The sequence below is a fragment of the Leucopleurus acutus genome (assembly GCF_964270905.1).
Source record: "Leucopleurus acutus genome assembly, chromosome: 19".
In the NCBI taxonomy this organism is placed as follows: Eukaryota; Metazoa; Chordata; class Mammalia; order Artiodactyla; family Delphinidae; genus Leucopleurus; species Leucopleurus acutus.
In genome coordinates, this window is record NC_139161.1 from 16,631,765 (window position 1) to 16,646,807 (window position 15,043).

Genomic DNA, 15,043 nt, shown 5'->3' on the forward strand with positions numbered 1-15,043 from the left:
CCAAAAATAAATAAATTAATTAATTTTTTAAAATTGTAAGAACTCTTCAAGTTCTGAAGCTCTATTAAATTCTAGTTTTGTGTAGTCAGAAATATTGGGTGTTTTACTGTGTTTTGTTTGAGCATTGGTCAGGAATTAGCTAAATTTTATCTTCTTGGAAATTGTCATAATTATGGAGGGCAGTGAGATAATAAATGGTTTTGCTTTCTTCTAGATCTTTGATGATGCATATAAATCCCAGCTCAGTTGTGTGGTTGTGGATGACATTGAGAGACTGCTTGGTGAGTCATGACTTTTGCCATCGTACTATCCTTGCCGCATTACAGCTAATGTCTCACAAATTACAAGAGAAAATACAGGCGTTTATAATCTATAGGGCAATAGAAATACCTTTCTTTGTCTAATAAGGAAATATAACACTATCGCTTATATCTGAAGTCAACAATGGTATTCATGTTAAATATGCCTTATGACCGTAGCTGCATTATAAACTGCTTTCCTATAAGGGCCCATGTCTCATATTATTTTGTATCTTCCACAGAGTTCTCTGCCCATAATAAATGATTAGTAATTTTCGTTGATGGATATATTTGCTGTATACTATTTCTGAACTGCCTGTAGCTTAGGGATTCCATTTGTGAACTTTGACAGAACTAAGGAAAGAAGGGTTTAGGGCTGGAGTGAAATCTACAGGTTAGCTGTAACACTTGGGGCAGAAGTTGTAATCTCTTTGTACATCAGTTTCTGCTCACATAAAAAAGAGACTGTATTCTCTTCCTTACTTATCCCACAGAGTAATTGTAAAGACAAAAATGAGATAATATTGTGAAAATTGAAAACATTCTGAAAGTTAAAATTGCTCTACAGTAATTTTTTAAAATACCTATTAAACATCTCCTACGTTTAAGTGCACTCCTACAGAACACAAAGATGAATAAAACAGTCCCTGTACTCAGCTCATAAGATGTATTCTACAAATAAATGCCAGAACAGTGTTATTACTCTTACATTTTATTTCATTGCAAAAAAATAGATAAATCTGGAATAAATTCATTGTAACAATGGCTCAGGATGCTATAATAAACTTGATTGAAATTGAACCTACCTGGTAACTTAATAAATATCTGAAAATACTGCCAACACCTGGTTAACTAACCCCTTCTTCATTAAGGGGTCCATAATGGTGTAGTAATGATTTCACATTAACTGTTCTTACTACATTTTTCCCATGATTTTCAGACTTGTGTTACATCCTCTATTACTTCTTTATTTTCCTGTTTCCTAAGGCAATGTTTATTACAAAGCAAAGCAGGTATATCTATGAGGTCTTCTTAAATCAATAGTTTTATCTAGTGACCTGGGTTTTGGGTCTGCTATTTTTGATACACTTCAGCTCAGTTTCTGGGATTATTTCTTTAAAAGCTTTTAGGCACATACTCATAGCTCTGTGTAAAGTCCTTTATCTAAACACAATTGAGATGTGTGGTCATAGCAACAGTACTATGTCAGGAATGTGTGCCCTCTGAGTATATTTTCACTTGTATGAATAGTTATTATCCGTACTTATTTGTTCATTTATTCAGTAAGCATTTGCTGAGCCCTTACCACTGTGCTAGAATTATTAGGGTTTCAGAAAAATAAGTAGTAAGATGCTGTCATTATGACATACATTGGCAAAAATTAATACAAAGTAGAATGTGCCATGTGTTCTGGATATTCAGAAAGGGGAGGATCACTTTTGACTTCAGAGGGCTGATGCCTGAAGGCAGCTCTAAGCACAGGGCAAGGGTGCATGTGCAACATGCAGAGAAAGCAAAGCGGGTGGCATTAGTGTCGAATCTTGAAGGATGGGTAGAAGTTTTAACAGGTAGAAAGTTATTTGAGAAGTTCACTGTTCTTCACCATCTGTGGACCAATCTTAGTGGCTTTACCATCATTTCAGTTGTATTGAAGTACCTTACTTACATTATTATTACTTGCCATTTCCCCCTCTACCCATTTTCTAGTATCATGTTTTGTTGCCTATGTACTCACTGTATTACCATGGCTTGCAGTAACTTCTTGGAAATGTTTAGTAAATACTCCTGGGGATTTTTTTTCCTCTTTTAAAAAAAAAAAACTGTCTCTGAATATCAGACAGAGATGTCTACATGAACTCAAAATGGATATTTAGACGCTTTTTTAAAAATTTACAGATAAGAGTTCTTACGTACTATTTTAAGCGTTTAAGTTACTGTAGATATTTTGTCTTGTTATCGTTAGTTGCATGACTGTTATTTAGGACTGTGTTTACTCTTTTTTTTTGGAATTTTATTTTATCTTATTTTTATACAGCAGGTTCTTATTGATTATCAATTTTATACATATTGGTATATATATGTCAATCCCAATCTCCCAGTTCATCCCACCCCCCCCCCAGGACTCTTTATGCAGAAAAATCAGAATGTTTGGAATATGTGCATATGTATATCGAATCCCTAAACATAGCAATGTTTCTCTTCCAGATTATGTCCCTATTGGCCCTCGATTTTCTAATCTGGTATTACAGGCTCTTCTTGTGTTACTGAAAAAGGCGCCTCCTCAGGTAAAAATAATATAAGGAACATTTTCACAGAGTTTCTCCAGTAAATTATACAACGGTGCACTCTCTAAATAAGCAGATTATCATAAACATATAAAATTTTCTTGTTGAAGAGATTTTGAAAGGTTGTCTGGTCTGGCCTTCTGCCTTAAGGTAAATGATTTTCTTAATCACTTTTCTTAATCAGAGAAATTTTCTGTTCTTTTTCTGAAGATCTCAAAATCCCAGTTTCAGTTAGTATTCTGTGTTGCTTTATAACTTCACCACCATATTACACATCCCTACTTCCCTCCGTTTCCCATGAGAGATATTAATACATGATAGTAATGTAGAAGAGATTAAACACATGTTCCCATTTGTTTTGTTTTTCGTTTCATAAGTTTTCCTAAGAATTTGTATTTGGGGTAATTTACATCCTGTAGGGAGTTTTGTTTTGTTTTTAGTTTTTAAGGATGAGCTTGAGTTATTTTTCTTGTGTAATGTGGCAGTTTTGAAGAGTGAGTTTATAGCCAGAACCTTGGTTCATGTGGTTGTAGTTTTTACTCATGTGGCTGTTGGAGACTGGTGATTTTGATAGGTTAACACATTTAAACTAACCTATGAGGGTTGGTTAAATATGTTAATTATGTAGAGGCTGCCAGAGCATGTTTGGCTATGACATAAGACATGAATTCTCTTGGTTGATTCTGCATGTTGTAACCTTGAAGAAATGCCAATCAAAGGCAGATACAAAGGGGTGAAGCACTAACTTAAAAAAACATCTAATGTCTGTATGGGAATCTCATATTTGAAGTTAGAGATACAAACTAAGCTGTATGGAAAATATTTAGTGTTAAGCTGGTGAATCTAATATTTAATTTAACAGTTAAAATTATATGTGTGTATGTGTTAGGCCTAAAGGTAAAGGACTTGTCTTGACTTTCTAGGGTTTTTTTTTATTTCCCTAAACTAGTGAAAAGAAACATACAACAACCTTGAAAATTTACTACATATTTGCACGGTGAAAGGATTTTTTCAAATCATTTTTCTGTAAACTGTTATTCCCAGGAGTTGGAGTTTTAGCTTATATTGAAGCTGAAATTAGAGAAGTGAGAATTTTTTTCTTTTCTGATTCCTTCAAAAAATATGTATATAGTTATAAAGCAGAAACTAACACACCATTGTAAAGCAATTATATTCCAATAAAGATGTTAAAAAAATTTTTTATGTATATAGATATATCTAAAGTTTCTAGAATAAAAATAACCCCAATAAATAAATTTTTAAAATATATATATCACACACAAAAAAAATCCTTTTTATGAAATCAGCATTTAAAAAATTATAAGATTAGGAGACTTTTCCCAGGTATTAAAATTTACTTCTTATAATATTCAGGTTTTTAGCTAAAAATAATTTATGCTACAAGCCATTTGAGAGAAGAAAGAATAATTTTTCAATGGTACTTTTTAAACTGCTTATCCCTTTACATTGTTAAATACTATACACATGGATTTAAACAGAGACATCCCCTGAGAATTATTTGTAATCCAAAATAGATACTAACAGAAATAAATAGGACATATTGACAAATGATTTGCAAAATCTTGAATAAAGACTTAGGAATAACTTTTTGTTTTATAAAAATAATTGTTAACACCCTTGAGGAAAGGAACATTATCTTATGCTTTTAAATCTTACAGCATCTGGCACTGAGGTTTATACAGATATGCTTCATGAATAACTTATTCAAATATATATATATATATATATATACACACACACACACACATATATATATAAACTTCTAAATATTTTTTGAGTGTCCCCTCATTTTGGTGGGATTGAGTATTTAGTATTGCTGTAGTTTATATTTGGCAAGATATGACTAAAGTGAAAACATTCAAAAATAAGTAAAGTTCAAATGGCCAATAACACAAAAAGATACTCAACATCATTAGCCATCAGGGAAATGCAAATCAAAGCCACAGTGAGATATCACTTTATATCAGCTAGGATTACCATAATCAAAAAGTCAGATAATAACAAGTATTGATATGCATATGGAGAAATTAGAATCCTTATACACTGTTGGTGGGAATAGGTAAATTGTGCAGCCTTTGAAAAACAGTCTAGCACTCAAAAAGTTAAAGATAGTGTTATCATATGACCCAGCAATTCTATTTCAAGGTATATACCCCAAAGAAATGAAAATATATATCCACACAAAAGCTTGTACATGAATATTCATAGCAACATTATTCATAATAGCCAAAAAGTGGAAACAACCCAAATGTTCATCAAGTAAAATAAACTATGGTATATACATACAATGGAGTATTATTTGGCATTTAAAAGAAATGAAGTACTAATACATGCTATAACATGGATGAACCTTGAAAACATGCTAAACAAAAGAAGCCAGTCACAAACAACTACATATTGTATGATTCCATTTATATGAAATGTCCAGAACTGGCAAATCTATAGAGATAGAAAACAGATCAGTGGTTGCCTAGGACTGGAGGGGTGGATAGGGAGAATGAGAGGTGACTGATAATGGGTGCGGGGTTTCTTTGGGGGATGATGAATACGTTCTAAAATTGATTCCAGTGATGGTTGCACATATCCGTGCAATCTACTAAAAACCATTGAATTGTACACTTTAAGTCAGTGAACCGTGTGTTATATGAGTTACATCTTGATAAAATGGTTACAATAGATAGATACATAGATAGATAGATACATAGATAGTGTCAGAAGCTTAAATGATGAAAGGAGGATTCCATGCAGAGCTAGAGGTAAGGAGTGAGCATACAACATACATGGCCCAGATTGGAAAAAATCTTAGAAACAGGAGTTGAATCCTTAAAAAAGGGCTGTGGAATGAATTTCTCTAAGGATTGGAAAGGAAGGATATAGGAGCATGTAAGAAGTAGAAGATAGATCTAGTTGCCTTAGTGATTGGAAATGGTGGGGATTCTCTTTTAAGAGAATACCAGCCTGTCCTTAATCAGAATTTGGTGACTCTGACCTGGACTGCTAGATGACCTGCTGTATAAGTGAATCAGTGGCAGAAGAAGGTAACATTTAAAATATTTCTAGTTGGCATATATTTAACAAAATAAAAATATGCTTTCTCTGTACCACCTTGCTTTTTTAAATTAGTTTGTATTCTTTCAGGACAATAAGGGAAAATATTTCAGGCTGATCCAGGGTCAAGACTATTTGTCATTCTAAAGTAGAAGCATTCACTTTACCAAACCATTATCATGTAGGTTTTTCAGATGTTTTCAATTAAATATTAAATGTATATGAATCTGAATGTTGTAGAGATGCATAGACTGGTAGAAAGCTATTATTTTGTCACTGTCAAGAAAACAGAAAAGTTGTAGGCATTTTTCTTTCAAAAGAGGAACTGTACATGCATACAATACAGTAATCATATCAGTCACAGAATCCTTAATTTTGCATTTGTTGTAATTCAGCTTTCACATAGAAAAATTGTATGTGCATGTGTGCACACGCTCAAATAAAAGAATCCCTTCAGGGGTACTATGTTGTTATGTATCAAGATATTCTTTTTTTCTACTTCTCCCCCTCCCCCATCTCCCCTCCCTCATTGTAAATTGGCTTATTAAAACTGGTTCACAAGCCTTCCTTTTTTCCCTTTGTGATTGCTTTGGTCTTGGATTTTCAGTGTAGGACTAAAAATTCAAGTCAGATTTCAGTTACTAGGATAATTTTCTTTGAATTTTAAATTTTTCCAAGTTAATGCATAGATTTTTAATGAACCCAGTATTCAGTGGATTTGCTTTAAATTTAGCTGGAGAGTTAATTTCATGATTGATTTATTAGCCCTTTGAAAGTATAAAAAGTGGTATCTGTAGTTCATGAAGACTGAAAAACATCATCACATTTTGTTTAGCATCTTTTTAAAACCAATTAAAAGCTTTTCTAAAATGGATTGAACAGGAGAAAATAAAACATGTTCCCTAAGTCTTTATTTCAATCAAGTTTCCCTGTGTTCTGCAGGAGAAGAGATCGAGGGGGGATAGAAAAATTGAAAAGGGCTGTCCCAGCAGGGAGCCACGCCGCAGAAAAGGGCTGCTCTGAGAACTCAGCAGCAGTAGCTAAGAAAGCTCCCAGCCTGCTTCATCTACATGCAGAGTCACACAAGGCATGGGGGTGCTCACCATCACCACAGAGGTTTCACATGTGCTTCCCTGCTGATTCTTGTGAAAAGCTAACAATTGGCTTGGAGGGTAAAAGACCACTGCAGTTCACCCTCCCTGAGCTGGACGTACAATTTGTCCAGTGTTAGGAAATGTCCGGCTTAGCAGTGAGAGGCTTGAAGACACCCCTCCTTCCAGTGAGATTCCTAAAGCCGGCTCTTTTGCTTGATGACACTGGGGCTCTTTTCAAGCTTTGCAGATTTATGGAAGTCGAAGGGAATGTGCCTTTCAGGATCAGGAGGATGAAAGCCTTAGTCTTCGTGTCAAGGAAGAGGCAGTAGTAATGCAGTAAGGCCAGGTAAATCTTCCTGCAAACTGCAGCACCAGCGGCTTTATGATTTTCCTCATAGGTCTCTTCTGGCACCTTCTTTTTTTTTCTTTTTGGGAGACAAAGTGCCTGAAAAGGAACTCCTCAGCTGTAAAATGACATGACTTCCAGTTTCCTCAACAAGTGTGAGAGTAGTTAAGCCCATTAACCTGACTGCTTTAATGTTTACCTGACACTTGCAAATCAGTTTGGAAGACTTCATCCATATGTACCAGAATAACCTTGTAACTAATGGAGAACCACTCCTTTTTCACTTCAGTGCTTCCCAGCCTTTTTCATATCATGGCATGTAGAAAATGATAACATCTGATGATGTACTTGGGTAAGTGGATGAGGCCATTCACAGCTGGCCAGAGATGCAGCCACGCCAAGTGCCACCCAGCCTTCCCAAGGGCTGACGAGAATTGATATCTTAGAACACTTATAATTCATTCGCAGCATGCCAGCTGGAAAACTCTTTGGAAACTGTAAACTTTTACAAAAGAAGATCACTCCAAATTAATAGCAATATTACTGAAGTAGAACTTGGACCTGACAGTTGTTAGAATTTTAGCTGAAAAATAAAGTTGTTGAAAAAATTACTTCCTTACTGCTCTGGCACTTAGGAATATTACCTGATAAGAAAGAAGTAGGGCTTAGAGCTGGGAAGAGTATAACTAACAATAAGACTGTTAGTAAATTCCTGATGGGAACTCAGGCAGACATATTTGTTTCTCCATGGGTTTAATTTAAGATCACCAGTCTCTCTACAAGATTGCTTTTTCTGTAATCCTTATATGACATCTCAGTGCAATCTTACTTCGGATATGTTATTAGGAGTCTTGGTGATATTAAGCAACTCTTCAGTCTTTGGGTTGCTTTAGCAAAATAACCAAACAATGGAAGAGGTTCCAAGTCACACAGGCCTAAACATGAATATCTCTCTGTCTATCTGTTCAAAATTAACTCTGGCTAATGACTACAATATGACTCAAGAAGATATATAACCACTTTAAGAGAGAGGTTTAGTAATTTTGCCAGACACATTAATTGTAATCACTGATGTGGTGACTTCTGCATTGGACTTCTTTATAAAAAATCTGTGTGATGATTGACTGTTTTGTAGCCCAGTTTTCTCATTTATTAAGTCAGTGACATTAGATGGCTACTATAGTTTAAAAAATTCTCTAAAAGTGTACTTTACTTACTAGGTTATCTCAGAAAGTTCTATGTAAATTGAATATATATATATATATATAGAGAGAGAGAGAGAGAGAGAGAGAGAACAATTTCAAGTTCATCAAAAAACAGTGAAAGACCTTTTTTTTTTCTTAGATTCCATATATATGTGTTAGCATATGGTATTTGTTTTTTTCTTTCTGACTTACTTCACTCTGTAGGACAGACTCTAGGTCCATCCACCTCACTACAAATAACTCAATTTCGTTTCTTTTTATGGCTGAGTAATATTCCATTGTATATATGTGCCACATCTTCTTTATCCATTCATCTGTTGATGGACACTTAAGGGTAAGACAGGAATAAAGACACAGACCTACTAGAGAATGGACTTGAGGATATGGGGAGGTGGAAGGGTAAGCTGTGACAAAGTGAGAGAGAGGCATGGACATATATACACTACCAAACGTAAAATAGATAGCTAGTGGGAAGCAGCCACACAGCACAAGGAGATCAGCTCAGTGGTTTGTGACCACCTAGAGGGGTGGGATAGGGAGGGTAGGAGGGAGGGAGACGCAAGAGGGAAGAGATATGGGAACATATGTATATGTATAACTGATTCACTTTGTTATAAAGCAGAAACTAGCATACCATTTTAAAGCAATTATACTCCAATAAAGATGTTAAAAAAAAAAAGAAAAACAGTGAAAGAAATTTGGTGAGTCCTTTCATGAAACATTGCTGCAGATATCTGCTAAATAAAACCATGTTTTCAAAATAGGGCTTTTTGTTTTGTTTTTCAGTAGAGCACATCTAAAATATGTATTAATTAATGCAAAAAATTATAAGATAAATATATACATACACACACACCATTTTCAGGTAGCTCAAAATTAAATATCTAAATTTTAATCATAGAAAAATGCTAATGGTGCTGAGACAAAATATCCTCTCACTGCCTTAAATATATTAGTGTGACTTGACATCAGCGTTAGAAAAGTGTTGATTATACCATCATAATGTTCCATGGGGCCATGAATCTAGTTATGAGTATCCTCTCTGCACAACTTACTCATTGTATTGGACTTGGAGTCAGAAAACCTGAGTTTGAGTCTTAGCACAGCCCTGGCATTTTAGTCTTGAACTAGTCCCTTAATACCTTTGTGTCTATTTCTTCATCTGTAAAATGAAGATAATTCCTCCTTACCTACCACAGTGACGGCCAACTCACATAATGTAAGTTCTATGTAAACCTGCGGGCTGCACAGATATAAGGTATTAATGCCTGATTGTGAAAAAGCATAGAGTTACTGAGAGGTAGGAGTATGCTGTTTCCACAGAGAATGTCATTTGTAAAGAATCAGTTTATAAAGTCCTATCCTTAAAAAAGGATGAATGTTTCTCTTGCGTGATTTGAATGTTCCCATTGCTTGGAGCCTAGGGGTTGACATCTAAGATTCTGTTTCTTCCTGTTTTCTTAATGTTTCAAAGTTCTTAGGGGTTTAGTATTTTATTAAGGCTGTTGTATAGAACTAGAAATGTATTTCCCGGCTGTTGTTTTAAGAAAAGAGGTGCCTTTAGATAGTCCACAGAACCTCTTTAGCATTTAAGATAGGAAAACTAAAGAATGTAACTGTATATAGCAAATTTCCATGGAAAGTGAGTTCAGTGTTTCAAGTTGGAATGCCCAGGTTCAACTTCTCTCATTTGCAATACTGGAAAAAGAAGTAAAGGCACCCTGCTTCCCCATCGCCCATTCACTGAAATTTAGAAGCTTCCTGAGTCCTAAGACAAATACTCTGGTCTGGGGATTGGAGATCCCTATTATAAAAGGGAGAATGAAGTAGAAACAGGAATTTCAGAGTTCAACAGCGTGAGGAGTAGAGAGAGAGCCAGGGCTTGTGGCCATTGTGGGATCCCAAGTACACTACCCATTACACTTGTCCTTAGCCTCCAGGGACTGGCCCTCCTTCCTTTTTCCCTGTAGCTACCTGTTGGTTGTGACTAAAGTTCACCTCTTTTTCTAATCCAAGGTGGAACAGGATAGCATTTCACAGCTTCTCTTCTACCTACCTTTCCCCAAAACAAATACACAGATCTTTGAAGATCCGTAAGGGTTTATACTATATGACATAACAACTATTGGGTGAGAAGAACCAATAAGGGGAACCTTACAAAGGGTCCAAAACAATCTGTCAGTATTCCTGATAGTTATTGGAATGTAGATGGAACAAGGCCTTGATCTTTTCACGTCACAGCTTGGTCTGTAACCACGTTTTCATCTTGACAATCCTGCTTACCTCTCACGTTGGGGAATGGCAAATGTCAAGAGTGCTTTTCACAAGGAAAGTTCCAGACAATCTGCCTAGACCCTCCCTTCCCTTCTTTTTTTCTCTTTCTCTCTTCCTCCCCTTCCTTCCTTCCTTCCTTCCTCCCCCCTTCCCTCCTCCCCCCTTCCCTCCTCCCCCCTTCCTTCCTCCCCCTTCCTTCCTCCCTCCCTCCCCCCTCCCTCCCTTCCCTTTCTTCTCTTCCTTCCTTCCTCCCTTCCTTCCTCCCTCTCTTCCTCTCTTCTTCTCTTCCCCTCTCTCTCTCTTTGCAGACCTATTTAGGCTACATAGATGATGATATTTGTTGAATGGATATCTTGAAGATGGTGAGCCTACATGTAGAATGGCATTGGCAGCGTAAATAAGAGCTCAGGAGTTAGAAGACGTGAACTTGAATTCAGTCACTTAATTTCTGAGCCTCAATTTTCTCATAGTAAAATGGGAACAGTAGTAATATTTAACTAATATTTAGATCGTGAGAATTAAATAAGATAAATGTTGGTTATAGTTCTTTGTAAACTGCAAATCACAACTCAATTGTTAGTTTATTATTCACTTTAAAGAAAATTCTGACTCTGTCTTTCCTCACACAAAAAATATGTAAAACCAACAAAGTAACCAACCCATATCAAAGGAGCTAGGCTCCAGGTGGCTGCTGCGGAAGAAGCCAGCCCTAGAAATGTCAGCAGGAATGACAGCTTCCTTTCCCTCTAGCTGCCAGCCATCAGGCTCCTACAGACCCTGCTGGGGCCAGCCCTGGAGCAGGTGGAAGAAGGGTGCCAGTTCCCCAAGTAAGGAGTAATAATGGGAAGGGAGGACAGGGAGAAATACCAGCCAGAGCAGGGGGATGAAAAGCTTGGTGGCCGCCCTGCTAGTGATGCATTATCTACATAAAGTGGGCCCGTGTCAGAAACTGCCTGCCTAAGGATCAAATCACCTTCCACTTAATCCTCAGTTATTCTCTAAGTGTGATTTCAGTTATGAAGAAAAAAGGACTGGAGGAAATATGCCAAAATTGTTTTCTGTGATTGCCTCAAAATTTTGAAAATAAAGTTTGAGCTCATCCTCCCAATATTTTAATGCATTTATTATTCTATTAGCTGATGTTCATTTTAAAATGTACAAAAAAGGAATTTTTGAAAAGAATGAAGAGAAAAACAAAAGTTAACGGAAGTTCTATTATTTCTCCATCTTAAAGACAACTGCTCTTAGATGGTAGATCGTAGGTGGGTTTTTCTGCTTTAGTATTTCTTACATTTTATACATTTTCTACAATAAGTATTTGTTACTTTATAATCAGGAAAAATAAAAACAATGTGTATACAGTCGTTTTTATTTTTTATTATTTTTTTGTGTGCGGTACGCGGGCCTCTCACTTTTGTGGCCTCTCCCGTTGCAGAGCACAGGCTCCGGACGCGCAGGCTCAGCGGCCATGGCTCACGGGCCTAGCATGTGGGATCCTCCCAGATGGGGGAACGAACCCGTGTTCCCTGCATTGGCAGGCGGACTCTCAACCACTGTGCCACCAAGGAAGCCCAGTCATTTTTATTTTTAACTCAGCAGTATAACTGTCAAAATTCCAGTCCTTTGCAACTAAGTTGCTGCTTGACTAACAATAACCGTTCAGTGAATCTACCTTTGTATCTAAGCTTGTCTGTATGCAATATATTTTGTTAGCCTTGTTTTTTCTTTAAGGCTGATTTAATTTAAGGTCTGGTCTGTAAGATACTCTGTGGTCCTGCAAGTAAAAGTGTGTATGTAAGTGCCTCCTGACTCTCATGGTTGTCCTTGGACACCCACCTGGCATTCAGCTCAGTGCTGTGCTTCCAGGCTGAACTTAACGATGGTTGAATGCCAATGTGACCAAGGTTGACCGGGATAGTTGGTGACAGTTCTACTAGGCTTCATGGAAAGGAGATGAGAAGTTTCTTTCTATCCAAAAATATTTCTTTTGAAATGCAAGTTTGAAATATTTCTTTCTATATGCTTTTATTAGGATGTACATTTCATAAACTTTTGTTCTGTACTATAGAAATAACAAAGATGAGTAAGACATGCTACCTGCCCTCAAAGAGCTCATAATCCAGGACCACCTATTCAGTTGCGCAGTTTGGGCACAAGCTGTGCACAAGGTCAACTGGCAAGTGGGGGTTAACATCCAGCCCACACTCCAGTCGCCCTGTGAGCCGTGTACCCTGACGTGGGCTGTAGCTGCCCAGCTGAGTAGGGTTGCCACATTTAGTAGATGAGGATATAGGATGCCAAGTTAAATTTGAATTTCAGAAAGTCACCAAATAATCTTTTAGTGTAAGTATATCCCATGCATTGTTTGGGACATACCTATACCTAGGGCTTTATCTGGCAACCCTAGCCTGCGGAAGAGGAAAAGGGGTGCCTTTTTACTCATATAAGGTGCTGGGGCTTTAGGAGATGGGGACAAGGGTGGCTACATATACCTAGATGACTGCTTTTTTCTAATTCGTCCACCTAGGAGGGGTATTTATTTTCTTCTTTGTATGCAGGCCAACTAGTGTCCCTGACACAATCCAGTGAGGGAGAAAGATGTGTAAACATGATGATGTAAATAGTTAAGTTTTATAACTTATGTGGGTTCCAGTGGACTATGGAGGAAAGTATGGCCCATTTTACCCGAGAAAATCTGCAAGTATTTCACAAATAGTAGTTCTTGATCCTGGTCTTGAAAGATGAGTAAAAGGGAGATTGATCAGGACCATTATGCTGTGCTGAGGAATTCCAGCTCTGCAGCAGTGGGCAGAGATGGTGAAGGATATGCCTGCGCCAGAACTAGCACATTTTTATTATTTACATACTAACTGATACTTGGGAATTTAAGGATACGTTTTGTGTACAGTTACTTATCTTAGGCTTCATATGGCATATTCAGTTTCACTGGAGGGAAGAATAGGAATTAGTAAGAAATCAAAGGCTTCATTTTTCCGAAATGACTGAAGCTGAGCCTCTTTAAATATTAATTGCTGTTATACTTTAGCCTTTTTTAAAAGGAAAGAAATGCTACATACATCTTTGGTGTCTGAAGCAAAGTATTATAAACACTACGTCAATGAATAAGGATCTTCATTACAAACCATAATCACATGGCGATTATGCAAGAACTATTGGAATGTAGAGGACTCTGCCCTGGGAGTCATTAAGTAGACCTAGTGTGCCCTGTTTTTTTGAGTTTGTTGTACTTTTTCTTGTTCTTAATGGTTTTGCTATCAGCTTTTACTTGAGGAATTCAAGTCAGTTGTGTCAGTCTGCCTGCCTCTGACAATTCCCCCTCGTCTAATTTGCTGCTTCTTAGCTGTGAGCTAAGAAAGGCAACCTCCAGGACCCTTGAGTTGTCTGTAAAGTGAGAGCAACTAGACTCTGATGAGAGGCGGAGGAGCTTCCTGCCAGCAGGGCCATGTCGTGAATTCCGTGGATCCCTTTCTTCATAAAGAAAATGTTAAACTTTTATTTTCCAACTGTTGGAATTTAAAACATTTTCCTCAACCTGAAAGTTCTTTTATTTTTCTTCTGATTTTAGAAGAAATTAGAATATTTTTGTGGGCCCTTGCCCCTGTGCCCGCTGTGCCCAGTGGATAAGTTGGTACTACCTGTGAGTAGTCACTTGAACCTCAATTTATTGTGTTTTTTCAGTTCTAGAAGTTAGAGAATTTTGCATGTAATCTTGGTTCTTGGCTATGTTCTAGATAGTTGAAATTGTTCAGTAAATTGGCCTCCAGATAAATGAGGTGCTTTTACTGGGCACATTGAATCCATGCTCAGAGAGGGTGGAGCCTGAAGGAGCAAACTGGGTTGTGTAGGGTTAAAGGAGGGCAGAATGTGGAGAGAAGGCAAGTTCTGAAATATCTTGAACATAAGGGATAATTGCGAACTGGTAGAAAACTCTGGAAAGCATTTTAATAAAGAGGAATGCTATGGATAAAAATCACAGAGGTAGAAGTTAAATGAGAAAGAAGAAGAGAATTGAACTGATTAGAGCACAGGGGTCATTTTTGGGCATCTCAGCTAAAAGCGGAGGGAGGGAGGGAAAGTGTACTGTGGGTGCCAGGTGGAAGAGTTTGGATTTGCTGATGAGTCAGTGATCATCTTAGTTAAGTTTCTAATGAGAGAGCACCTACAAAACTGGGCACTAAGAATACCGTACATCAGTATGTCTTTATTTTCTTAATTTATTTAACCTTTTCTCCTAAGAGCTCAGAGGTCGTAATTTCTAGGTGATATATCTAACTCATAATTAAGAGATCAGCCATTGCTGATATAAGTTAAAAATTACACAAATAAGAATGGACAGCAGGGCTTCCCTGGTGGCTCAGTGGTTGAGAGTCCGCCTGCTGATGCAGGGGACACGGGTTGGTGCCCTGGTCCGGGAGGATCCCACATGCCGCGGAGCGGCTGGGCCCGTGAG

The 15,043-nt window shown here is 37.2% G+C and overlaps 1 protein-coding gene across 2 annotated transcripts in view; it reads left to right on the plus strand.

Moving 5' to 3' along the window:
• NSF (N-ethylmaleimide sensitive factor, vesicle fusing ATPase) overlaps positions 1-15,043 on the plus strand; it is a gene marked incomplete at its 5' end in the record, with an annotated part of 155,985 nt that overhangs the window by 125,516 nt on the left and 15,426 nt on the right. For both annotated transcript variants that reach the window (XM_082861331.1, XM_082861332.1), the window contains 2 exons: positions 215-281; positions 2,505-2,584. In XM_082861331.1, coding sequence (XP_082717457.1) covers positions 215-281; positions 2,505-2,584 — 147 coding nt within the window. The remainder of the gene's footprint in view (positions 1-214; positions 282-2,504; positions 2,585-15,043) is intronic.